The sequence below is a fragment of the Girardinichthys multiradiatus genome, chromosome 24, assembly GCF_021462225.1.
Source record: "Girardinichthys multiradiatus isolate DD_20200921_A chromosome 24, DD_fGirMul_XY1, whole genome shotgun sequence".
Taxonomy (NCBI): Eukaryota; Metazoa; Chordata; class Actinopteri; order Cyprinodontiformes; family Goodeidae; genus Girardinichthys; species Girardinichthys multiradiatus.
In genome coordinates this window covers 2368084-2396018 of record NC_061816.1, presented here as the reverse complement: position 1 = coordinate 2396018, position 27935 = coordinate 2368084, and the positions used below count along the sequence as shown (strand labels likewise).

At 40.6% G+C, this 27935-nt stretch overlaps 3 protein-coding genes across 8 annotated transcripts in view; 1 reads left to right on the top strand and 2 right to left on the bottom strand.

Moving 5' to 3' along the window:
- LOC124861426 (gastrula zinc finger protein XlCGF57.1-like) overlaps nucleotides 1-27935 on the top strand; it is a 1067819-nt gene that overhangs the window by 440404 nt on the left and 599480 nt on the right. The window lies entirely within an intron of this gene.
- The window catches only part of LOC124861417 (gastrula zinc finger protein XlCGF57.1-like), a 364644-nt gene that overhangs the window by 164361 nt on the left and 172348 nt on the right, over nucleotides 1-27935 (bottom strand). The window lies entirely within an intron of this gene.
- On the bottom strand, nucleotides 273-19138 carry LOC124861439 (zinc finger protein 260-like). The gene is made up of 3 exons (XM_047355224.1): nucleotides 18576-19138; nucleotides 15527-15712; nucleotides 273-5418 (listed from the first exon to the last, which is right to left on the bottom strand). The coding sequence occupies exons 1-3, from the start codon at nucleotides 18712-18714 to the stop codon at nucleotides 3536-3538; spliced, it is 2208 nt and encodes a 735-aa protein (XP_047211180.1). The 5' UTR covers nucleotides 18715-19138; the 3' UTR covers nucleotides 273-3535.

Here is a 27935-nt window from a genome sequence, read left to right as displayed (position 1 = left end):
ACGTTTCTTTTAAACTGATATGACTGCATGGCAAACAAAAAAGATTTTGTGCAATAATATGTTTAAGTTATTTAATAAAAGAAACATTTAGTCTATCAAGTATTGTCCCGTGATAACCAGCTGAATATGGCGGTGATGTTAGAAAAATAGATGAAAGAGTGATTCGAGTACTGGCATTACTGAACAACAAACTCTGCACACATATGGAATAAATTCACAACAACGTCTCCTCAAAATGTAAGAATTTATTAACAAAAACAATTAATCTCCAAGTTAAAATATTTCAATTAACAAAATACTGGACTACAACCATTCAACTAAAACTACCAAGCAAAATGAAGGAATACAGAAGCTAATGAAACTATATAGAAATAAAAAAGATAAAAGGGGACCAATACAATTGATGCAATGATGTCACAGTTCAGTGATGATATGTAAGCTTAAGAACCAAGATTTATTTTGAGGAATCTGGAAATGAGGTCAAATTAGTTTTAAAAGTAATTAAGGACAACAATTGGTATATGTTTAAACAACCAGTCACAACACAAATCAGAAGGTAAGTAGTGCCTGGTTCACACGGCAGGATTTTATGCCGATTTTCATCCCGATCTTCCGACATTCCCAATCATGGTGCTATCTATCAAGATAATCTTATGAGATAATCCTGCCGTGTGTGGTGGGTTAAGAGTGATCTAGTCTGCTTGGAAGGACGTCAGGACTGCTCCGAATAAAATCAGAGACATTCAACATGTTGGATCGTCTTTCCCAGACTTCCTACTCTGTGGGGTATTCCCTGAGGACATATGAGCACTCAGCCTGTTGAATGTAACGTGTAGCCAATCAGAAAGCGAGGTGAGAGAAACACGGAAAGGAATTACTCTGAACTCAGGTTTGATCTCAAGAGGGTTTGTGAAATTTTCAGTATAAAATCTGAATGTTTGTTAGTGAAATCTGTTCGTGTATTGTGCTTGCTATGAAAACCGAACCCGTTATACCTCCATTTTTTTAATCGTCATTTATGGGGACAATTTGAAAATCCTGCCATGTGAACCAGGCAATAAACATCATTATAATAATATATTTTAGAACGATTTCCCAAATTAGAAATCAATAACCTTTTTGAACAACTGATTTTCAATGTTATGTAAGTGTTCCTCAGCACATGATTGAACTAAGTTATTAACTCTTAAAATGGTGGCGCAAACCTTTATTTAAAGATGCCAGGGGACGTACGGCTATTGGATGAACAGAAAAATGTGGTGGTACCACATCTGGGTCACCGAATCCTAACACAAAGAAAATACATTATCCAACAGTCGTATAAGTTTAACCCATAGGTTAATATTTGTATTAATAGTATTTATTGTTGTATACAAGCTCTGACGGCACGTTATCTAACAAGTACGGAGTGAATGAAACAAGCTCTGTTGGAAACAAAGCTGTCTACTGTGTAGTATTAGCAGAGGTATTAGCATGTTAGCTGCTAGCAGAGACAGCCTTTAGCAGATTTTAAGCAAAATTCGAACAAATTTTTAGCAGGTTAGTTCAAGGAGATTAAAGAAAAACACAGATAAAATGGAACAAAATCTCATTACTGAACCACCAGTGTTTAAAGCATATCATTCAAATAAAGTCTGTCAAAAACTAAACACCATAAAATTAACAATATTTAGGTTGTTTTATCCTGAACTAATTTTCTTTGCCCAGACACAACCTCTTATGTGGACCATTCTGATGAGCAGAAGCAAAGATGGGTCTAAGTCCACGTTTCATCCCAAGCTGGGGCACAACAATGTGAAAGAGATGAGCAGCCAGAGGAGACAATATATCAAACAATAATATATACAATCTAAATTGGATCCATAACAAACATAGATTTCTACAATGAAACTGATCTCTATGATGATTCAACGAAATTCTAGAATAGTATGACACAAGATATCAACTTATTACATGACAAGTTTTTTTTTTCTTTAGGATTTTTTACCTTGTTTTCTGGTTGATAATATTCTTGTGGACTTTGATGCAATGTATCACCATGACAAAGACAGTTGTTTACAAGAACAACTCAAAAGCTCAAATATGATCTCTAGCAAAAAAAAGGTCAACAAGCTTGAAGCACAACAAGGACCCAACCCAGAGCATTGTGGAATTAGTTAGATCTAAGATGGCGCTATACATGGCCATCTCTGTACTTTTTTTTTTTCCTGTATTTGTACTGTACGTTGCAGTTGCAGTACAGGTACTTCCAACCAGACAGCAACTCCTACGAATAAGTCAGTCTTTTTTCCAGTTTCCACCCATCCAGAGATTTTTTGAGATCCTGGTTGGAAGCGCAGCGGCTCTCTGTGGGAAGTACGGGAGAAGCAGACTGGGAAAATGTGCAGGTATGCTTGTTAAGCTCTGACAGGACTGCAAGCTCTGCTCTCGTATATCTACCTCGCAAATATCCGTTCCCTGGCAAACTAAATGAGCTAGATGCTCTTCCTTAGCATAAGAAACCCGTAATTTCCACAGATCTGCCGACCTTAGCTGGCTGACCGAATAACAGATGTGGATGAACATAAATCAAGACTTCCTTATCATAGTTCTCTGGGACTTTGACAGAACAAATCTCATGTGTGAACTTCCTAAACACAGAGACCCCAACCAGAGAGGTTAACACTCTGGACCACTGCTACACAGTTTTAAAAGATGCCTGTGCTGCAACCTGAGCAGCATCAAGACTGTTAACACCATCTGCTTCAGCTCATACAAACCAACAGAAATTATGAACACGTCAGCCTGTGGTGAGAACTATAAGGAAGTGGACAGAGTAATCAAATCAGAAGTTACAGGCCTGCTTTGAAAACACAGATTGGAGTGTTTTTTAAGCTGCAGCCACGGACCTCAAAAAAACTCATTGACACAATGACATCATAAACCAGTTTTGGTGAGGACATTTGTGTGTCCATCAAAACATTTTGCACATACAACAACAGCAACAACAGCCGAGAAAGCTGGGTCAGACCAAATGAAGAAGCCCACACCAGAGGGGACTGGCCCCTCGCCCCTCTATAAGCAGGCCAAAAACAATACCGACTATGGAGACCAGAGTAGATAAGAGAAGCTATGAACGGACAAAGTTATCCATAACTTCAGGCTGGATGTTTGTTGCTGCTATTTGGTAAATGGCCTGCACTCGTATAGCACTTTATCAAGTCCGAGGACCCCAAAGCGCTTTACACTACAATCAGTCATCCACCCATTCATACACACATTCACACGCTGATATGATTAGGGGCATAAATGATGTTTAAATCTTGTCCACAATCATAACCAGCAATGAGCTTATGTTTCTGTAAATTCTAGTGTTCTGGTTTAGACCTGACATTAAAGGTTAAGCTTTTACCACATTCATCACATTCAAAAGGTTTCTCTTCATTGTCTGTTCTGTGTACATTTAAAAATTACTTGCATAAGCATCACACCTTGAGGGCTTAGCTCCTCTGTGAGTTATCATGTGTGGGTTTAAATTTGACTTTTTTTTATAATCTTATAACAAAAGCATCTCAACCAAAGGGCTTCTCTCGCCTGTGTGGATTCTCATGTGTCTGATTAAAGCTGACTTCCAAGCAAATCTTTTTCCACATGCATCACAACTAAAGGCTTTTTCACCTGTGTGGATTCTCATGTGAATGTTTAAATGTGACGTGCAGGTAAATCTTTTCCCACAAACATCACAACTAAAGGGTCTGTCTCCTGTATGCATTCTCATGTGAATGTTTACATGTGACTTGCAGGTAAATCTTTTTCCACAAACATCACAACTAAAGGGTCTGTCTCCTGTATGCATTCTCATGTGAATGTTTAAAGGTGACTTGCTGGCAAATCTTTTTCCACAAACATCACAACTAAAGGGTCTCTCTCCTGTGTGGATTCTCATGTGTGTGTCTAAATTTGACTTCCTGGCAAATGTTTTTCCACATGCATCACAACCAAAGGGTTTGTCTCCTGTGTGGATTCTCACGTGTCTGATTAAAGTTGACGTGCAGGCAAATCTTTTTCCACATGCATCACAACCAAAGGGTTTATCTCCTGTGTGGATTCTCATGTGTTTGTCTAAACTTGCCTTCTGGGAAAATCTTTTTCCACATTTACCACAACTGAAGGGTTTGTCACCTGTGTGGATTCTCATGTGTCTGGTTAAGTCTGACTTCCAGGCAAATCTTTTTCTACAAACATCACAACTAAAGGGATTGTCTTCTGTGTGTATTATCATGTGTTTGTCTAAATCTGACATTTGGTAAAATCTCTTTCCACACGCATCACATCCAAAGGGTTTATCTCCTGTGTGGGTTCTCATGTGTTTGTCTAAACCTGCCTTCTGGGAAAATCTTTTTCCACATTTACCACAACTGAAGGGTTTTTCTCCTGTGTGGATTCTCATGTGTGTGTTTAAATGTGACTTGCAGGCAAATCTTTTTCCACAAACATCACAACTAAAGGGTTTGTCTCCTGTATGGGTTCTCATGTGTGTGTCTAAATTTGACTTTAAGGCAAATGTTTTTCCACATATATCACAACCAAAGGGTTTGTCGCCTGTGTGAATTCTCACGTGTCTGATTAAAATTGACGTGCAGGCAAATCTTTTTCCACATGCATCACAACCAAAGGGTTTGTCTCCTGTGTGGGCTGTTGTGTGTTTTTTTAAATCATGTTTCCTGTTAAAACTTTTACCACACTCACCACAGTTAAACTTTTTACTACTTGTCTGGACTTTTGTCAGTGAATCCATTATTTTCTTCTCTCTGAAACACGTCTCACTACCAGAACAATCTGAAGACGTTAATCTTGGATGACATGTCATGTGACTCTGAAGAGAGCGTCTGTTAGCAAATTTTCCTCCACACACAGAGCAGCTCAAAGATTTGTTGACAGTGTTTCTGCCTGATCCTGGAGTCCTGCTCTCCTTCCAATCCTCCTCACTGTCTTCAGTTTCAGAGTCTGATAAGTGTTTAAGCTCAGATTCATGATGCTTCACATCATCATCCTCTTCATCATCTTCACTGTCTTCAGTCTCTGAATAGTTGGAAGAGCCTCCATGATTATTTAGATCTGGGTTTCTGCTGGATTCTGCTGCTCCACAGTCCTCTACTTTAATTTCTGCTTTTACCTGGTCAGCTGAGATGCTGCTTGGAAGATCTCTGTCTTCTGTTTGATGAAGCTGAGAGAACAGAGGTTTATCCTCATCCTCTTCACTCTTCATATGAACAACAGTTAATGGAGACCTGGTATCATCAGTCTCCTCCTTCACATTCAGTTGTTCTCCATCCTGGCTGGCCCAGATTCTTTCACTTTCCTCCTTTATGTGGAGGAGCTCCAGCTCCTGCTGGTCCATATCAGGACTCTGTTCTTCAGAAGCCTCTTCTTTAACATCTGCAAACATCATTGAAACACATTACATGCATTATGAACAACTTTATCCTGACAATGTTACAAAGATGATAAAGATTAAAACTAGAGAAGAAAATCTGATAAATATTATCAGTGAACAGTACAGTATGTAAAATCAGAGATACCACAATGGTATCATAACCTTGAGTGTAAATACTAACGTTTCACTGTGTCATGGTAGAAATATGACATTTTAAAGCACTTAGATATCCAGTGATTGAATTCTTTCTTTAAAGCTGAAAGAGAATAGTTATTACATTGCTGATAAAAAATATAGTATATTTATAATTTTATACATAATGATTTATAATGATTTTTAATTATTTTTACCTTAGTAAATACAATATATTAGGTCAATATTAAAAATACAGACAATGAATGTATCCCATAAGGATGACGTGGTATGAGGGCAGCGCTTATCCCTCAATCCAGCAACTGTCTACAGGGTGCCTTGTACACCCCACAAGACCCCAGCACAAAGTGTAGCGCAGGCCCATTACACAGTATAAACGAAAACATCACATTACAACCGAACAAAAGTTTTAGACCCAAAAAGAGTAACGGCTATCTGGTAAAGACATTAATCAGTGGAAGCCTTGAACATAGATTTGCAAACAGCTTTAACATCAAACTTGTTCTGAACAATAGCCTGCCTGGACATAGTTTGAAGGAGTCTATTCAAAGGTTTGACTAGGCCACCAAATCTAGACCTGACTTGTGTCTGTACGTCACAGTGCATAGTTGAGGTCTAGTCAACAGTATGCAGAATGTCAGAAGCATCGCCTGTGTGGTCCGCAATGCTAAGAGTAGGGTCTGGCTGTGTCACATCTGCTGGAACGTCAACAACAGTAACAGAGGCAGAGTCACGACCTAAAGGTTGATCTGTTGTGTAGCTCTCAAATGAAACTGAGCAGGCTTTGGGGTCAGAGGTCAAGCTCAATAAGTCAGCAACATCTCCAACTGATGAACTTGGAACAGATAGCTGTTATCCACTCAATGGTTCTGCTCTCAGAGTCCACAGGCTCCAGATCAGTCAAAGGACGCCGCTCTCCTTCTACAATATCAAGAAGAATTTCAACGTTTTCAAAGACTAAGCTCCCACTAGCTTCACAAATAGTTTTGTTGTTGCTCTCATACAAGATTTCTCCATCCCCTCCAATGTCATCTGTTTCAGGGGCTGAGGAGGCATTCGCAGACATAGAAGAGGCCGAATAAGACATTTCACGTGTGGGATCCACAGGGAGGAGACTGACCAGCATGAGCAGGTTCCTGTGAACCACCTTCTCCTGTCCAGAGACAGTGCCACAGATCCTGTATGTGTGTGTTGCTGGTTTAATATCCACCACAGTGTAGATAGTCGAGTCCCACCAATCAGCTAGCGTCTTCTTACCTCTCTACGTCCTGTTGGCCAAGAGTACTCTAACACCGACAACAATGCTAGTACCCTTAGCTTTCCTGTTTTACAAGTGAGCATGCCTTTTTTGCCCTTTTGAAGCATGCTCCTGAGCAATATTCATCACCTCTGTCAGATCAGTAGTAAGAGATACCACATAATTGTCATAATATAAGCAGTCTTGATGGACAGCATGAAAGAGAACGTCAACAGGCCGGCGAGGGTCCCGACCAAACATGAGGTAAAAGAGGGGATAACACGTTGTCTCACGGACTGCACAGTTATACATAAAGGCCAATGTCTGCAACTGCCAGGGTCAGTCAGCTTTCTCTCCAGGGGACAATGCACGCATCATGCCACCCAAGGTTCGATTGAACTGCTCGATACTACTATTTCCCATCGGATGATAAGGGGTTGTGTGTGACACAGCCAAAGACATAGAAATATCAGTCCCAGAGAACCCTCGCCACCTGCTTGGCTGTCTGGTCTTTACATGGAAATGCTTGAGCCATTCTTGTAAAATGATCAGTAATCACTAAGACATCAATAGATTTGTTTCTGGAATTTTCAGCTGACCAAAAATCAATGCATACAAGCTCAAGCAGCCTGGTTGATGTTATGGTTTCCAATGGAGCCCTACCCGCAGGCTAGGTCTTACTAACAATGCATCGCTGACAATGTTAAACATAGTATCTGACATCCCTGTCAAGGTTCAACCAGAAAAACCTCTGCCTTATCAAGCTGAGGCTCCTGAACTGAGCTTGATGACCTGCTCTGTAATGAACACCATGAAGCACGTCAGTCTTGAGCGAGTCAGGTAGAATGTACTGGAATCTCTTCCCTTTGGTTTTCAATGTGTGAGTGTAATACAGCAGACACATCTTCCCTTGTAATATACTGAGGGAGCATTTGTTGTGGGCTGCATGCTGATTGGGTGTTGACACTCACTGAAGAGGGTTCTTTATGAAGACTGGATAATTGAAAGGCATTCTGGACAGAAAGGTTTGACATATCCCTAACCTTAGTAAGAAGACTGGCATAGGGCAGCCTGCGGTCAACACTCTCCTGAATAAATGGCACAAAACTCAGTGCATCGGCCACGTTTTGTTGATCCAGGATGTATTGGATGTCAAAGTCGTAACTTGCCAATTTAGGAACTCAGCGTTGCTCACAGCCGTCTAACTTTGGCTTTTGTCAGGATACTAGTTAATAGATTATTTTCAGTCCAAACTGTGAATTTGTGGCCTTTCAGCCAGTGGCTGAACTTGTCACAGACAGACCATTTCAAGGCCAGAAAATCAAACCAGTGAGGTGGGTAGTTCTTTTGTGACTGGGACAAAGACTTGCTGGCGAAATCAATGGGTCTGGCTTGTGTCTCGCCCTCCTGAACCTGAGACAGAACAGCACCAATGCCATCCAGAGATGCATTAGTGGAGAGCACAAAAGGACGGGTGAAATCCTGGTGAGCCAAGATGACGCATTGTGTCAGCGAGGATTTCAGTTGTTCAAAGGCTTGTTCTTGATTCATTCTCCTGTCAGAAGCATGCAGTCTTCTGGTTGGCAGTTTATTCTGGTTGCCATTGCCTTTCCTTTTTCCACCCTTTAAGACAGCGACTTGGTGATGGCAGAACACCTGGGCACAAAGTGATGGTAGTAGTTGACCATTCCCAGAAATCCTTTAAGACAGCGGCTTGGCGATGGCAGAATACCTGGGCACAAAGTGTTGGTAGTAGTTGACCATTCCCAGAAATGACCTTGTCCGCTTCTGAGATGGGGTCACACCATGTGGTTCCATGAGTTGAGTGGCTGTCATATTCGTGATGGTCTCAACCTTACTAAGGTCAGTCGAAACACCATTCGCCTCAACGATGTGGCCAAGAAACTTGACAGATCTGCTGAGGAAGAAACACTTCTTGGGGGCCAGTTTCAAATTATGGGTACGCAGCCTAGCAAACACCATCTCCAAACGCTGCAAAGCAGTCATGTCATCAGGTGCAAACACTAACAGGTCATCCAAATAGCACAATAGGCTGAGATAGTTTTGGTCTCCAAATAAGCTCTTCATCATGCGCATGAAGCTCCCAGGACTGTTGCAGAGACCCTGCGGCAGACAGTTGTATTCATATAAGCCCATAGGAGTGGGAAAGGCTAAACACTTCCTGTCGTCCTCGTGGAGCGGCATATTGTAGAACCCAGAGGTCAAATCCATTGTAGTGAACAGACTGTTTCCACCCAGTGCTGCCAGACAATCTGCTTGATGAGGAAGGGGATGGGCATCCTTCAGGGTTCTCTTGTTCAGCCAGTGAAAGTCTGTGCAGATACAGAGATCTCCATTTTTCTTCCACACAAGCACAAGAGGTTTAGCATATTCACTTGTGGATTTTCTGATGATCTCCCGTTCTTCCAGCCTGTATGGGAGCCAGAAAGATCTGTTGTCAGAGGGTTATGCGATGCACAAAGCCCTTTCCTTCCCCATAGTCAAGATGTTGGCAGGAAAATAAACCCACATACTTCAAACAAGGTTAGCCATTCTTGTCCTGCAGCCCTCAGAAACCTCACAAGACTCGATATCGACATCACCTAGCCCAACCGATCTGAGCATGTCTTTGGCCAAACTAGCTTCTGTAGTGGTTGACATGGCAGATTGAATACAACTAGCAAGTGGAACCTCTGAGCAATATGCACCAACCATGTCCTCTAGCGCTACAATTGGGTAGACATCAGCTAGTTTTGTGTTGTGTCTCAACAACACAGACCTGTCAGACGTATTGATAAGCTTTAGTGGGACCCATCTGTCTCCCCACAATATAGTGACAATCTTTGCAACCAAAATGCCCCTGGGTGCTGAGCGGGATGATGTGAGCTCTGCCATGACTGTGCTGCCTAGAGAAACAGACGTTTCTTTGGTCAGTTTCCGCCACACAAGATATTCACGCCCAGGCTCAAGGCAGGTAACCAAGTTACACCTTATGGTAGCAACCTTGTTAGGAAGATCTCCACCTTTCCAGGTATTAAGACCAAATAGCATAGACAGGAAATGCTCAGTTTCTGGATCCCCAGAAGGGCAGGGGCTGGACACTGTTTTCCAGTAAGGCTCACATATCTTGGACTGTTTTATGACATTAGTCCCTAGTATTGCATCATCATGCTGGCCTGAAACAACAATGTGGGGACCACCATTTCACAGGCATACACTTCCATCTGCACTTCAATAGCACATTTAGGCTCAACTTGAAGCCCACCGCATCCAACAAGGACCACATCCACATCAATTAGTTTTTGGTCTGTCATCACTCCAGCCTCTCTAAGCTTCATTTTAGCTGCCTCACTGATGCTACAGGCCATTGAACCAATGTCCAGCATCCCACCCATCTTAAATGTCCCACCCATGTTCACAAAAATGTAGAAAAGACTATCGCTACTGCCAACTCTGTGAATTTTCTGATAAACAACAACTCCTGAGTCACTACATGAGTCTTTCTCTGATGTGCATACAGTCTCAGCATCTGACATGTCATCAATTTGGGTTTATGGTGTGACCTGTACAGCCTACCTCCGAATACAGAATCTACTTGTTTCCGTCAGACCGGGGTTGGGAAGAGTTATTTACAGAGCAGTTCAGTTTGGTGTGGCCAGGGGAAAAACAGAAAAAATACAGTCTCTCAGACATGCAGTGCGAAGAATTAGTGTGACTTAATTCATTACAGACTTTGCAACCTGTCACTCTGGTGCATCGCTCACGATGTGCACCCCAGAACCTCCCACCCCGAGTAGGATGAAAAATGTTGCTGCATTCTCTCCATCATTTGCTGAAACATGTCGACCATTGCGATTGAGGAGTCTCTCCTCTGAATGTTGAAGATTTTGTGTCATGAAATATCAGCTCAGGATTATTCTCAACATCAAGTGAAGGATCACTACACGTGGCAATCTGCACCACACCTTTGGCTTTGACCATTTAATGACCTCTTCTCCTTGACCACAGGAAGGTATGCCTTGTTTTCTGAGGTACATTTTAGTCAAGTCAATCCAGTCTTGAACTGAACATTGGTCAGTGTTGTCACCTCTATAAGTTTGGAGTACTCCATCAGGTTTAACATGGACTGTCACATGAGGTAGGTCATGTCTGTTACTGTCACAGTGTGAATTCTGAGTGACAAAGGTAGGCTGGGGTTCATTGTTCATATTTATGACAGCAGCTGACATTAGTTTATATTCACCAATTTGAGCACCCAACTGCCCAACCATGTCTGTAAGGTGATGAAGGGCGTCAACATCACTGAGGGTTGTGGAAGTTGGGGGAACCTCCCTCATGAACTCATCAATAGAAGTACAACCCTGGCTCTGACCTAGCCCTGATTCAGCACAACCATCATATGCGAGCTTTGAATGTCCAACAGCCCCACTGTCAGCATCACTGCTGAACCAAACACCTCTACCGTTAGGAAATTTAGGAGTAGTAAACCGATGCATTGCTAACACACTGGCTACCTTTAACAATCAAATATTTACAGAGCTGTGTACCCAATTGGAGAGAAAAACAAAACTGGAGAACAATTTAAATGGGAGCCAAAAATAGCACAGTGAAAATAAAATTCCTTTTCTTTGTTTTCTGTAACATGTACACATGGCAGAGTGTAACTAAACACAATCTAACTCAGTAAAACAGGCCACCAAGTGAAATATCTAAATTAATTCAAACTTTAAAATACAGTTTCATTTTTTCCTCCACAATAATCTTGAGGAGGAGCCTTTGGATAGCTTGCAGAGCTATGTGTTTAGATCCAGGGGAGAGCGTAATAAACGGCAAGGTCTAGCAAGAGCTGTGCGTAAGTAACTGGTAGACAAACCAGTATGTCCAACTTAGGTAAAACAAGCCAATAAATTCAAGCCAAACATAGAATATGTTTAGATATATGTCATAGATATATGAAAATATGCATAGACTTGTCACCGCCTACGTAAGGCAAGTTTAGGCAAGGCAAGTTTATTTCTATAGCACATTTCCAAACATAAATAAGAGTTGATAAGGAAATTCCACTACAGAGTTTAGATAAACTGTCAATTGTACAGCCTCCCTGCTGATCCCAGCTTCTGCTTTTTGTCTGTATTTTTCTCAGAGCCTCACTTTGCATGTCCTCCAAACTTGTAAATTATGGATTTGGTCAGCTGGTCTCTCAACGTAATTGGTCAAATGTTTTTTACAACGGGAAGACAGGGTAAAGGAGACCCTCTTGTCCAGGCGGGACGTTCTTCTCTGGATACATAATCTATTCTTGGCAGCAGTGGAAGATTGTGTGCCTGACTACGGTGTCGGTCGAGGACGTAGAAAATGCGTACATATTTGGACTTTTGATAACAGGATTTCTGCTTTTTGGAGTTAGTGGTTACCTGGCTTATCGAGTGATTCCCAAAACGTGGGAGGCTGTTCAAAGCTTTCCAAAGCTTCCTGCGATGTTGGATGGAGTCTGTAGAGCGATCAACACTCATTACTTTTCATAGATTTTACCAGCGAAAACCAAACATTATTAGTAACTTGGACTTTAGCTGCTCTTACACCAATGACCCAGCTTTCTTAATTAGATTACTTAGTTCAACTTCAGTACCAGTAAAAGCAATATATTATTAGCACCTGAAAATGTGGATTAAAGCTGTTTTGTACCAGTGACTCAGCTTCACTAGTTAGAATTCAGTGGAATGATGAGACTTCTCAGCACAAGATGCTTTCCCCTACATAGAGGACTTAATGATATAATTACCTCTTTAGAAAGATTGGTTTAGAACCAGCTCTTACCAGTAAAACCCAAAGGACTATTAATGTTATCTGTATAATTTTAATGTTGACCAGAGATTTTTTGATTTCTCAGAATGATTCATAGATTTTTAGATTTCTTAGCATTTGATTTGTTTTTCTGTATCTGTGTTTATTTGCTTTGTGATTGTATTGTAATTGTATGTACAGCGCTTTGAGTGTCTCGTTACTGAAAAGCACTATATAAATAAACTTACCTTACCTTATAAATATTCAGTATTATAATTTCCTTGTCATCAATAAAACATTGTACAGTATGTAGCCTCCTTTATCCTTGAAATGTGAAGAAACCCTGAAATTTTATTTATTTGAAATTAGAATGGCCACTCCTCTGGTATTTCCCCCCTCAAATGATGACAAGTACGTGTTTTTATAGCCCAGTTTCTTTAATTTCCCATGTTCAGTATTGGAGAGATGTGTTTGCTGACAGAAGATTATGTCCTATTTTTCCTTTTATCAACTTCTTTACTTCTTTTTATAGGGTTATGCAGCCCATTGACATTAAGGGTAATAACTTTGTATTCTTGATAAAGCATGAATTTATTTGAAATCTAAGTTTTAATCAAACGTCTCAATGCTGCAGTAAACAGTAAAACATCTGTCTGGTAGTAAAGAAAGAACATACCATAGAAACAAACATAATAAAAGTGACTTCACTTTCTGATGATTTAACTTAACTTCAAGGCAAAGGGTGGAAGCACTATTTATGGTAGGGGCTCCTTTCTTGTGAACATGAGTCTCCAACAAGCGATAATCAGAGCAGAGCACATCAGTGTGGTGATCGCTCCCAGATCAACCAATCAATCAATCAACCAATCAATCAATCAATCAATCAATCAATCTGATCAGTGGTCCGTTTTAATGTCTAATCATGTCAGAAGGAAAACACACGTCACTTGTTATTAAATACACCAGGTTACTCACACCTTTGTTGTCAACTCTTCCATGTTAATCCACTAGGGCTGCTCATTACCTTGCTAAGGAAAATAATTCACTAATCTCCATCATTGCCTTGGAACGACTTTAATTTTTCCTGGATGTCTTTCATGTGCGTTCGTCGGCTCCTTTCTCGCATGCGATGCGCTGCTGTAGGTGATCAGCCCAGTGTCATAAAACACGCCAAGTTTTGCAGGATAGAGCGCTGCGCTTTTTCTTTGACCGTCTTTCTGATTGTGGAATAGGCCTTTCTTTTCATGACGATCTCAGTGGGGTAATCTTGTTAAAAAAAACACCCCTTCAACTTCGTAGAGTATCCGCTTCATTTTCCAAGCAGAGCGGAGTATTAGTTCTTTGGTTTTGAATTCTTGGAGGTAAATGTCGAAGCCGTCTCTGCTTCTCCGGGTCCGTTGATTTGGGCACAGGTTTCAAAAGAGTGAAATAAACACAAAGTACAATCAGCTTATGTGCGCAGAGTGAGTGAAAGATGCTCCAGCCAAACACCTGCGAGCCCAACTCTGGTCTCTCTCCGCTTTCAGCTTGTTTTATTCAGTCTCAAGGGTGTGTTCAACATATATATATATCATGTCACTCATGTATAGCATAACAGTTCCTTATGTCCAAATAAGGAGTGCTTCTGGTTATTTTCTTCTAGCAAGCTCATCCTCCCCTGTCTCCTTCACCCTCCTCTGGTAATCCCTTGTTGTTCACCAATTTATGACCTGGCACTTTCTATGCTTCACTCCCCTCTGCTTAACTCCCCTCTCCTCTATCTACACATTCCACTTACACACATAGATAGTTTATATCCTACATAAACCAGCACAGATTGCGGGTTTGGCACCGAGGGACGGGTGACACCATTGAAGGTTAAGGGTGTTGATTGTGTGGCACAGCTGAGTTTGAATAAACTCTTCTATAAAGTCTTGTATTGTTGTTGCCTTCAGCCCCTTTGGGAACTCTGAGGACGCGTATATGTTGTTTCGCCTTGAGCAGCCTCCAAATTGGTGAACTGAGCTTGAACTTTCTCCTGCAGCTGCAGCGAGCGTGCTACTGCCTCTATTCTCTCCGTGTTAAGGTCCTCCATGTATACGTGATGTCTTTCATCTCGGCAAACATTTTGTTTAGCTTTCCACCCATCTCTTGTCGAAAATCCTTCCAGTTCTTTTCTCAGTAGGTCCATAGTTTTGGTAAAATCTGTCTTTACCTCCGCCCGTGATGCCTGTATAAAAGCAATGATGCTAGCCTGAATAGCCTCCATGACCTCGTGCTCAGACTTGTTGCTAGTGTTGCTGTCTTCATCCAACGTTTCGTGTTGTAGTTCTGTGGTTTGTTGCAATTTCCCTCTAGTCTTTCTTCCCATTCCACATCCTATAGTACAAACCAACTTTTGTCAATTTTAAACTTATAATTTGTTAAGGGAAGGTCGATCCTCTAGGTGATTTTAGCGTATAGAGCCGTTAAACTCAGTACCATATGGAAGTCGCTGCCCACGTTTTCAAACACTAGAACGTACTGATAAAATCAGATGAGAAATGTAAAAATTTTTGGTCACTTTGAGGTAAAAACTTTTATACATTTATACGCTTGTTTGTCCTGAATGAAACGCAGTGAATCATGACATTTGTGTATCGTTACTAAGTTACTGTTAGAAGTCAAGTAGTTTTACAGAAATACAGTATAAATGCTTAATGAGATCATTTTAATTTAGCTTATTTAATGAAAAACAGTCACATTGTGTTCCATCACAGGATTAGGTTTGCTGGCCCAGATATGTACTGTATGTATATATGTATCATTCATTTAATAAAGTCAACTCTGAAACTAGGGAAACGTCTCATTTCTTCCTCCTTTTTGTGAAGCAAATCTACTTTTGATCATAAAAGACAACCAGATGCACCAGACTGTTAGCTGGCAGACAGGAGACACACACACAAACAAATCCTTACTCTTGATAGGAGCTGCAGTTAATGGAAACCTGGTATCAGTCTCCTCCTTCACAGTGAGCTGCTCTCCTTCCTGACTGGTCCAGAGTTCCTCCTGTTCCTCCTTTATCTGGAGGGGCTCTGGCTCCTGCTGATCCACATCAGGACTCTGTTCTTCAGGAGCCTCTTCTTTAACATCTGCTGGCAGCACTGAAACACATTACATGCATTATGAACAACTTTAACTTCATGTTTCTAAGCTGGTAAAGATTCACATTAGAGAAAAACATCTGATCAGCAGTTTAGAGAAAACTGAACCTCAAGAACTGACAGTTTAGGTCATGTGCAGAATCTCATATTTAACCCCTGAATTAAATCACTATTATATAAAACATAATTGCCTGAGTTTTGCTGTGAAGCAGATGGTTTGTGAAATAGAGATTGTTCATATGAATATAGCACAGAGACCAGAAATAACATGATTTAGATATTTAGTACAGTGATAAGAAAAAGGAGACAAAATTTAGCATAAATCAACCACTAGATTGTAGCAACTTGTTCTCTAAACAGTTCTTGGTATGTGTGAAATACGCATCAGGCGGCATTGGAGGACAGTTTCTAAAGGAAACACATCAAAACCCATCAGATCTATTCTGAGTTAATAATGAAAGCTACAACTCATTTATAAATTAAGTATCACATTTATATCAATGAACGTTATTATTCAATGAAGGGAACACATGTTACTCCATGCTTGTGGCTTTATGTTCAGAATATTTGACGTGCAAACGATAGTATAAAATGCACTGAAGGAGCTCTCTCTACATCAGCAACAAAATGAATATTTAACAGTTCCAGGTTATTTAATTGAACTTCATATTCAGTGAGAAGTTTGGTCCAAAACATTGCTGTCCCCTTAAACCAGGGGTCTGCAACCTTTACAATCCAAATAGTGTTTTTTGCTCTCACACCAGCTAAATAAAACTCATTTAAAGCTACAAATGTTACATAACCTTTTGTAAAAAGACAACTTAGAATTTCTGATAAATATCTACTATATTAAAAAGTGTTTTTATTTTTAAAGAACCTATTTTATTTTTATGTTCTAAAATAATGAGAAAAAGAGAGGATGGACACATTTTCCTCTGATGCTGATATTTGTGGAAAATGATGTAAAAACACCAATGACACAAATGACAAGAACAACAGATCTAAAATATATAACCAGTTGTTTTAGTTTCATTCTGTTGGGGAAATGCAGTGCAATTAATTTAACAAAATCTGAATAACTGCTAAAACCTGCATTTATTATTTCAAAAACATGGGTTTGGTTCTTTATCAATTTTAGCCCAACTTCTTTAGTCATTGTGGAGGGTCCAAAGAACCATTTGTGACTCAGGAGCCACAGGTTGCAGAGCCCTGCCCTGAACGACTGGCTTGGACAAGGACAGCATTCATGAGAGAAGCAGTCAAGGTGACTATAACAACTCTGGAGGAGATGCAGAGATCCTCAGCTCAGGTGGGAGAACCTGACCACAGGACAAGTCTTATTATGCACTCCACAAATATACATTTTATGGCCAAGTGGTGAGAAGAAAGCCACTGTTGATGGAAAATGAGAAACCCTGTTTGGAGTTTGTTACAAGGCTTGTAGGAGATACAGCAAAAATGTGGAAGAAGGTCCTCTACTCAGATGAGACTAAAACTGATCAAACTGCCAAAAGCTTTATGTTAGGCGCTACACTAACACTGTTCATCACCCTGACCACTCCATCCCTACACCCAAACATGGTGGTGGCAGCTTCATGCTGTTGGGATGCTTTTCTTCAGAAGATCAGGGAAGTCGGGACATAAATCCAGTCAAGTGGTAGGACTTGATAATTGATGTGTAAAGACGCTTTCTGTCCCATCTTATTGAACTTGAGCTTTTTTACAGAGAGGAACGGGAAAAACCTTTTTTTGGCCCTAGTGGCCTTTATTGTACAGTTAATTAGATAGGAAAGAGGGTGGAGAGAGAGAGAAAGGGAAGACATGCAGCAAATGGTACGAGACCAGAAATCAAAACCAGGAAAACCTCGTTGAGGAATACAGCCTCTGCACGTGGTGAGCTCGCTCTACCAAGTGAGCCACCAGAGCCCCAGGTACACCACATTTCAGGTTTTTCTTTGCAAATAAGTTTGAAAGCAATGCATCATTGTGTCTATTTCACAGTTATTGTGTACTTAGTGTTGGTGTATGTAATAAAATAATAATACATTTGTGGATGTAACAAAACAACAGTTCAAGGCATATTCAAGCTCTTTCAAGGCCCTGTGGTCTACATCTACCTTGACCAGGACCCAAACACCAGGACTTCTTAGAAGATGGAAGAAACAGACACCTACAGATTATCTTTGCACAATGAGGAAGAATGTTAGAAGATAATCAGATTATGGATTATCTCCATTCAGATTGCAGAGAGACGGTTGCACCACCTACCAGGAGATGGAGGTAATGTAATACCAAACGTGAGTCCAGACTGCTAATGTGGCTGTTTTTATTTTATTCACTCAGAATTCATTAATTTATAAGTTAATTAATTTTTAGGTTACTAGATGAATGACTCTGTCGTAACATAACATTGTTATTTTAACATATGTACTTTAACTTTATTCATTTATTGATCAACTATATTTTACTTATCATATAAGTAGCATTAAACATCTTCATCAAACATTGAAACTGAAACAACATGAGATGTTTGTCCAAAACTCCTGCAGCTGTAATCATTCCCAACAAACAGATCTTTGTGCTTCCAGCGGCTCCCATACCGCTCCTCTACCGTAATACACCATGGATGGACGCATCTGATTTCTACCGTCAGCGATCGTCGGCTCACTTCACCGCAGTTAGATGATCCTCTGTCGTTTCAAACTCTAATATTTCTGAGCTGGGCTCCAGAAGCTCCTGCTGATGTTTCACTATCCTAACAACGAGTTCTAATTCAGAGGAATAATCCACCAGCAGACTGAAAACGGCTCCTAAACTTTAACTACCATCCACACAGTTGGCATGAAGAAGGAAACATCCAAACCTAATCTGGGCTGGAAAACATCATCCATCATCTGGTGTCTCTTCCTCTGCTGCGTCCTGCCGCTGTTTGAGCTCCTGCTTCCCTCCAGTTTCTTTGACCAGATGTTCCTCAAGCTGCTGGACTTCTTTCCAGAGTTCATCAACTGCTGCTGCTGCAGCTCTCTTACAGCTTTATCAACACTCCCGCTTCTGGGCTGCTGACGAACAGAGAACAAAGGATGAAGAACCCGGAAGAGATCCACGTGTTTGGGAAGAGGGGGCGGGGCCAGCGGAACCGGAAATGGATGTATTGTTATTGGACCCGAGTAGCTAAGCGCTACTGTAATTCGAATGTTCAATGTTGTTATTTTTTCGGACAACGAATTAATTACCTTTTTGGCGGCTTTAACATTTTCAAAAAGTTACCAAATTTGCTGGAGGCGTCAGTCGCGCGTGAAATTTACGTATTTTGGAGGTTTCGCCAAAGTCGCAATAAAATGACTCCACAGCGCCCCCCCGGAAATGTTTAAAGAGCCTCTTCGTTGACTTTACTTTATCGTACATGTATGAAATTCGGTAAACATGTAGAACTCCCCGAGCCCTACCTAAAACTATTCTTCTTCTTCTTCTTCTTGAGATTGTTTGGCGTTTAGATGCATTATCGCCATCTACTGTGCTGAAATGTGAGCCAGAGTATCTAACTGACCTATTTTATTTTCTTGCAAATAATCCCGTTTGTCTTAAAAATTTTATAAATACTGTATTTATCATTTCATGTTTAGCTAGTACTGTATTTACTCTCAATGCTTCTATATCATACTTCCTCAATTCTTGCTTTACTTTTTCTCTACTCATCCTATATTTTTCACACTGAATTACAAAATGCTCTACTGTTTTCAAATCCATTCCACAATCACATCTGCCTGTTGGATGTTTACCCAACATATGTAAAGCTTTATTTAATCGTGTATGTCCTAATCCTAATCTTGTTTGACTGCCTGTTCTTTACGATATTCTCCAATTACTTCCATTTTACCTACCGATTTTTGTATTTGAAATAGAGGTCGCCCTTTGGTTCCCTCCTTGATTACAAATTAGCTCTAATTTATGAATTATTGTTTTTGCAGCCTGTTTATATAGTACAGATCCATAATCCAATATTGATCTTATTAGAGCGATATGTATCGTTTTAAGAACAGTTTTATCTGCCCCCAAATCTGATCCTGTTAAGCACCTCATTCTATTCACAATTTTCTTACATTTTCCCTTAATATACAGTACAGACCAAAGGTTTGGACACACCTTCTCATTCAAAGAGTTTTCTTTATTTTCATGACTATGAATATTGTAGCTTCACACTGAAGGCATCAAAACTATGAATTAACACATGTGGAATTATATACTGAACAAAAAAGTGTGAAACAACTGAAAATATGTCTTATATTTTAGGTTCTTCAAAGTAGCCACCTTTTGCTTTGATTACTGCTCCACACACTCTTGGTATTCTGTTGATGAGCTTCAAGAGGTAGTCACCTGAAATGGTTTTCACTTCACAGGTGTACCCTGTCGGGTTTAATAAGTGGGATTTCAAGCCTTATAAATGGGGTTGGGACCATCAGTTGTGTTGTGCAGGAGGTGGATAGAGTACACAGCTGATAGTCCTACTTAATAGACTGTTAGAATTTGTATTATGGCAAGAAAAAAGCAGCTAAGTAAAGAAAAACGAGTAGCCATCATTACTTTAAGAAATGAAGGTCAGTCAGTCCGAACAATTGGGAAAACTTTAAAAGTGTCCCCAAGTGCAGTCGCAAAAACCATCAAGTGCTACAAACAAACTGGCTCACATGAGGACCGCCCCAGGAAAGGAAGACCAAGAGTCACTTCTGCTGCAGACGATAAGTTCATCCAAGTCACCAGCCTCAGAAATCGCAGGTTAACAGCAGCTCAGATTAGAGAACAGATCAATGCCACACAGAGTTCTAGCAGTAGACACATCTGTAGAACAACTGTTAAGAGGAGACTGTGTGAATCAGGCCTTCATGGTAAAATAGCTGCTAGGAAACCACTGCTGAGGACAGGCAACAAGCAGAAGAGACTTGTTTGGGCTAAAGAACACAAGGAATGGACATTAGACCAGTGGAAATCTGTGCTTTGGTCTGATGAGTCCAAGTTTGAGATCTTTGGTTCCAACCACCGTGTCTTTGTGCGGCGCAGAAGAGGTGAACAGATGGACTCTACATGCCTGGTTCCCACTGTGAAGCATGGAGGAGGAAGTGTGATGGTGTGGGGGTGCTATGCTGGTGAAACTGTTGGGGATTAATTCAAAATTGAAGGCATACTGAACCATCATGGCTACCACAGCATCTTGCAGAGGCATGCTATTCCATCCGGTTTGCGTTTAGTTGGACCATCATTTATTTTTCAACAGGACAATGACCCCAAACACACCTCCAGGCTGTGTAAGGGCTATTTGACCAAGAAGGAGAGTGATGGGGTGCTGCGCCAGATGACCTGGCCTCCACAGTCACCGGACCTGAACCCAATGGAGATGGTTTGGGGTGAGCTGGACCGCAGAGTGAAGGCAAAAGGGCCAACAAGTGCTAAGCATCTCTGGGAACTCCTTCAAGACTGTTGGAAAACCATTTCAGGTGACTACCTCTTGAAGCTCATCAACAGAATGCCAAGAGTGTGGAGCAGTAATCAAAGCAAAAGGTGGCTACTTTGAAAAACCTAGAATATAACAAATATTTTCAGTTGTTTCACACTTTTTTGTTCAGTATATAATTCCACATGTGTTAATTCATAGTTTTGATGCCTTCAGTGTGAAGCTACAATTTTCATAGTCATGAAAATAAAAAAAAACTCTTTGAATGAGAAGGTGTGTCCAAACTTTTGGTCTGTACTGTATCTTATATGTTCACCCCGAAGACGTTTTTAGTCAAATAACATTCCAAGAAATCTAAAGTTACTTACTTTTTCTATTTTTTCTCCATACATTTTTAAATCAATTTGCTCAACCTTCTTTCTACTAAATACAACTGGTTTAGTTTTATCTACTGAGAATTTTACCCCCCACGTATATGCCCAATTCTCCAGAGATTTAATAGCATTTTGTATTTTTTTCATACACTAATGTTAAATTTTTTCCCCTTCTCCATAAAGCCCAATCATCAGCAAATAATGATTGCATAATATCCTGATCAACTCCGGAAAACATATCATTAACCATAATCGAAAATAATAAAGGACTTATAATACTGCCCTGTGGAGTTCCATTTTCTACTCTATATTTATCTGACTTTGCTACGCCCATCTGTACCTGAATAACTCTACCTAATAAATTTTTTAAATCCAATTTTAGGCTCTTCCTGTTAGTCCCACTTTATGTAGTTTTATAAGTAATCCATCCTTCCATACCATATCATATGCTTTTTCAATATCAAAAAATTCCGCTACCACCACTTCCGTATTAATTTGGGCTTTTCTAATATCTGATTCCAAACACACAATAGAGTCCATTGTACCTCTTCCTTTTATAAACCCACTTTGATATGCTGACAGTAATCCTCTACATTATACATAAGATGTAATCCTGTCAGTTATCATTCTTTCCATAATCTTACCTAAACATGTTAGTGAAATGGGTCTATAACTTGAAGGATTTCTACCTAAAACTCTGATGCAATCACGTTCTATAACAAACAGGAAGTCAGCCATTTTGGATTGAATTTGAAGCTTTGACCCTAGTTTTGCAATTTATTGCTTCTATATTTGATCTAACTCCTCCTATAGATTTTGATCAATCGGTTTGAAATTTGGTCAGTTTTCGCAGAACAGATGGGGAATGTAAAGTTAACAAAATTGTGAGTTCATGAGCATGTTGAAGGGGCGGAGCCTGACATAGTCTCACAGAAATAAAACAACAAATTGTTACAGCTTCTACAAGGAAAGTCGCAGAGACACAAAACCTTCTGGTATTTATCCACATCTGCCCCCGAACACTCCTCAATAGTCAAATCCTTTTAAGCCATTCTTCTTGCAGGATAGTGGCCAGGTCACTACGTGATACTGGTGGAGGAAAACGTTTCCTGACTCGCTCCTCCAAAACACCCCAAAGTGGCTCAATAATATTTAGATCTGGTGACTGTGCAGGCCATGGGAGATGTTCAACTTCACTTTCATGTTCATCAAACCAATCTTTCACCAGTCTTGCTGTGTGTATTGGTGCATTGTCATCCTGATACACGGCACCGCCTTCAGGATACAATGTTTGAACCATTGGATGCACATGGTCCTCAAGAATGGTTCGGTAGTCCTTGGCAGTGACGCGTCCATCTAGCACAAGTATTGGGCCAAGGGAATGCCATGATATGGCAGCCCAAACCATCACTGATCCACCCCCATGCTTCACTCTGGGCATGCAACAGTCTGGGTGGTACGCTTCTTTGGGGCTTCTCCACACCGTAACTCTCCCGGATGTGGGGAAAACAGTAAAGGTGGACTCATCAGAGAACAATACATGTTTCACATTGTCCACAGCCCAAGATGTGCGCTCCTTGCACCATTGAAACCAACGTTTGGCATTGGCATGAGTGACCAAAGGTTTGGCTATAGCAGCCCGGACGTGTATATTGACCCTGTGGAGCTCCCGACGGACAGTTCTGGTGGAAACAGGAGAGTTGAGGTGCACATTTAATTCTGCCGTGATTTGGGCAGCCGTGGTTTTATGCTTTTTGGATACAATCCGGGTTAGCACCCGAACATCCCTTTCAGACAGCTTCCTCTTGCGTCCACAGTTAATCCTGTTGGATGTGGTTCGTCCTTCTTGGTGGTTTGCTGACATTACCCTGGATACCGTGGCTCTTGATACATCACAAAGACTTGCTGTCTTGGTCACAGATGCGCCAGCAAGATGTGCACCAACAATTTGTCCTCTTTTGAACTCTGGTATGTCACCCATAATGTTGTGTGCATTTCAATATTTTGAGCAAAACTGTGCTCTTACCCTGCTAATTGAACCTTCACACTCTGCTCTTACTGGTGCAATGTGCAATCAATGAAGACTGGCTACCAGGCTGGTCCAATTTAGCCTTGAAACTTCCCACACTAAAATGACAGGTGTTTCAGTTTCATTGTCCAACCCTTGTACCTCATACATCATCGGATCTACACCAAATTTTGTGTGATTCATCGGTGAGGACTCCGTAACATATTAGCATGGTTGATTGATGGTATCAAAGAAGCCATGCCCACTCACAAAAATGACAACTTTATTTGCTGATTTTCTCTCCCTTAATTCAATTCAATTCAGATTACTTATATAAATCCAATTCACAACACATTTTGTCTCAAGGCACTTCACAAAGTCAGGTACATACATTCCAATTAGTCCTAACAATTGAACAGTGCAGTCAGATTAAATTATTTATTCAAATTGGATAAAACGTTTTTCTATCTAAGGAACACCCCCGCATGAGCATGTAGAGACAGTGGACAGTCGCTGCCATCTGGCACGACCGACTGGGGGTTTGAGAGAACAGAGCAGAGACACAAAAAGAACACAGAAGCACTGATCCAGCAGTACTTTCTATGGGAAGGAAAAGTAAATGTTAGTGGATGTAGCTCCTTTAGTCGTTTCATCTAGAAAGAAAGAACATATCAACTTTGAGACAGTTTTCAAGGATAGAGTCTGAAAGAGAGCACATAGAGTTAGTCACAGTAGAAGCTCAGCCAGTAGCCATGTCTAGGAGAGATAAAGGGTTAAACACTAAAAGACAGGGCCATGTGGATCATCTGTAGAGGGTGAGCATTAAGTTGTTGCCAGCAGAAGCTCGGACGATGCCCATCTCCAGAAAGGTGTCACAGGTAGACACAGAGTCAGGCCAGGTGTAGCTTCTAGGAAGAGAAAAGAGAGAACATAAAGTTAACAGCTAAAATAACAGCAAATAATGCAAAATTGGAGAGTAGTGTGAGTAAATGTAGCGAAGAGGTTGAAAGTGGTCATTATGTCCTCCAGCAGCCTAAGCCTATAGCAGCATAACTACAGAGATAGTTTCAGTTCAGTTTATTTAATTATATAGCACTTATTTACAACGTCATCTCAAGGCATCCCAAAAACAGTCCAGAATGGTGTGGGGCCGCTTGGGAGGCCAGTCCAAACCACCGAGTGCCAGAGACCGGCTACCCCAGAATTGGCCGGGCTTTAAAGCCTCTTCAACTTTCAAACGTCTAACAAAAGGTAATAATCTGAAATGACATGATCAAACCAAATTTCTTACTATTTACTTTAAACAATCCCAGTATTAGTTTTTATATTCAAATGATAACATGTGTTGCTTCCATTTTGAAATTCCATATTACATGAAGATTAAACTTTTACACTGACATGGTGTCCTACCAACCTGGACATCAATGAGCCTGAGATAACAGAGTTTTTTAGGTCATTATACATTTGAGAGGGTCCCATGTTTATGGGGTTTTAATTTTGAACATCCATATCTCATGTGGATGAAGCTTTCACAGTTACAGCTATAGATGTTAGTTTTGAAGTTTTTAAAATATCTTTTGCTCTCTGATACATGCTTTTAATCTGAAAGCAGTTATAAACCTAGATGTTCTAATGTTTAGTACTCCAGCCCCATAAAAACACTGTGTGAGAGCTGGCTGGTCCGTCTAGCTTGACTACAGCCTCTGATGCTTGAAGAAGGGTCACTTTAATGGTTTTTAAATGGCTCACACTAAGGACCTTGGAGACTTCAAGTGAGTGTTTTGTCTTCTCAGAAAGGAGCTAAACTTGTTTTAGATGCATGAAGTCCAGGCCTATGCGGTACTAAGGCTGGCTGGGAATGGATAATGGTTAGAGTTGTCAGTCTCTGGGTTCAGGAAGTCTCTCCACAGATAAACTGTCTCCTGCTCAGTGGTCAGCCCTGGGCTTCATCTTACTCTCATTAGGAGAAGATCTGGATATGTTTGAGCTGAAGAAATACTCTGCTTCAAAGGAGGCTCTTCTCAGGCTGCTGCCAGTGGTCAAAGTTTCAAACAACCTTCTGTAAGTATAATTCATTAAGACAAGTTTATTTAATCATTCACTGCAGTTGTCTCACCTTTGTCTCTTCAGACTAGGGGGCTGTAAGCCTTCAGAGAGAAGCTGTGAAGCTTTCTTTTCAGTTTTAAGCTCACCATCATGACAAGTGAGAGAGCTGGACCTGAGTGACAGCATCCTCCAGGATTCTGGAGTGAAGCTTCTGTCCTTTGGGCTTAACAGACCACCTTGTAGACTGGAAATCCTCAGGTCAGTGACTCTGGTCACCTGCTCATTGCTAGCAAACTGTACTTCAGCTGCAGTGGAGGCCCAGACATTTGTTTCAAGTCACCCTCAGGTTATCACAGTTGGAAACAATGTTTTTCACTTGTTCTTCTTTTTTTTTTTTTTAAGAATTTGTTCGGCACTAGAGGCCTTTAATTTTGATAGTAGGCAGACAGGAAGGAGGGGCAAAGAGAGGGGGAGACATTTGGCAAAGGTTGCCAGATCCGGGATTCAAACCCAGGACGGCCGATTCGAGGACTATAGCCTCTATATGTGGTCGCGCGCTAACCCCTACACCACTAGCGCCACGCCCCACTTGTTCTTCTTTTACATATTTTCAGACAGAGTAACTGTTACCTCTAAGGGGACAGTTTTAACCCCCTGTCTTCAGTTCTCATGTCACCATCATGTCAAATGAGAGAGCTGGACCTGTGTAACAATAATCTACAGGATTCAGGACTCAAGTTAATGGTTCCGGTACTGGGGATTCCACACTGTAAACTATAAATTCTTAGGTCAGACCACATTTTTATTTTAGCCCTTGTCTTGCAATTATGTTAAATATTTCCTAGGAATAACTTTTGAGTTTAAAAAAAAGCTATATTCATGATTGACTGTATTATGATTTATGAGATTTTTCATTGTGGTGAAGATTTTCTCTTTGATGCCATTTTCAACACCAATATGACCTCTAAAAGCTCATTGTAAAACACAGTTATATGACAAAGAGCTGTAGAGTACGTTAAAGCAAAAACATTTCCAGTTTTTTCATATTTAAGTAACCAAATCAGCAGATCAGGTTCAGGACGATTAGTACGAACTTGGCAATAAAGCTGATTCTGATTTACTCAGTTACTTGGGTACATCTCAGAGAATGCACTTGTAGGAGAGGATTACCAGTACCATATCTTTTACCTCTACTTGAGTAATATTATCAATTAATGCTACTTTTGAGTAATTCCTGGTTCACACAGCAGAATTTTGAGATTGTCGGTTGGTTTACAAAACCAGAGACCCCACACATGACGATACATAATACACATAGGCAGATTTCACTCACGGACTTTCAAATGTCAGACAGGAAATCTCTCAAAACCTGTCAGGATCAAATGTGAGTTCAGAGTAAATAGCACGTCAATGAAGGTTTGTTCCAAACTAGTAGAGCATAAGAACTGAATGCTGCTTCTCCAGGTTTGGTTCTGTTTCTGGGGATGCAGAGTAGACATGAACCAGAAGACCTGAGTGGTCTAGAAGGTTGATACAACAGCAACAGATCATTAATGTATTTTGGCACTAAGTCATTCAGTGATTTATAAACTAACAGAAGTATTTTAAAGTCTATTCTCTGAAATAAAGGGAGCCAGTGGAAGGACCTTAGAACTGGGGTGATGTGCTCCACTTTCTTAGTTTAAATGAAAAGGAAACCTCAAGATGAATTTTATCATTTTGAAATTTAATGTTAAATATGTGTTTGATGTATTCATTGATCATTTAGTGACGTATGAGGCTCAGAACCTGTCAGAGTTAGCACCTATCAGTTTGCGTCAGTATTACATCTCACCCAATGCAATGAAAGTAAAGAAGGTAATAATTATATGCAGCAGTGAAAACTGATCATTGTCCTATAAACTTCAAATTGATCTTCAAAAGTAACAGAAAACATTTTTTTCTCAGTGTTAGTGTAGTTGCTGTTGCTAATATCTTACCTTAGCTTCTGCATAATGTTATGCTGCCAATCACTAGCTGGATTCTGCTGGTCAACACAACCTCCACCATCCTCAACAACACCATCTACTGTGGACCACTTCCGGTTCCTAGGAACCACCATTTCTCGAGACCTCAGATTTTCCTCACACACAGACAATGTTCAGAAGAAGGCCCAGCAGAGACTGTACCTCCTGAGGCAACTCAAGAACTACAACCTTCCCAGGAGCTGCTGGTCATCTTCTACACTGCCATCATCCAGTCTGTCGTGTCTTCATCCATCTCAGTGTGGTTTGGCTCATCCGCAAAACAGGACAGGTTTAGACTGCAACCAACATTCAGGTCTGCAGAGAGAATCAGCAGCGCTGACCT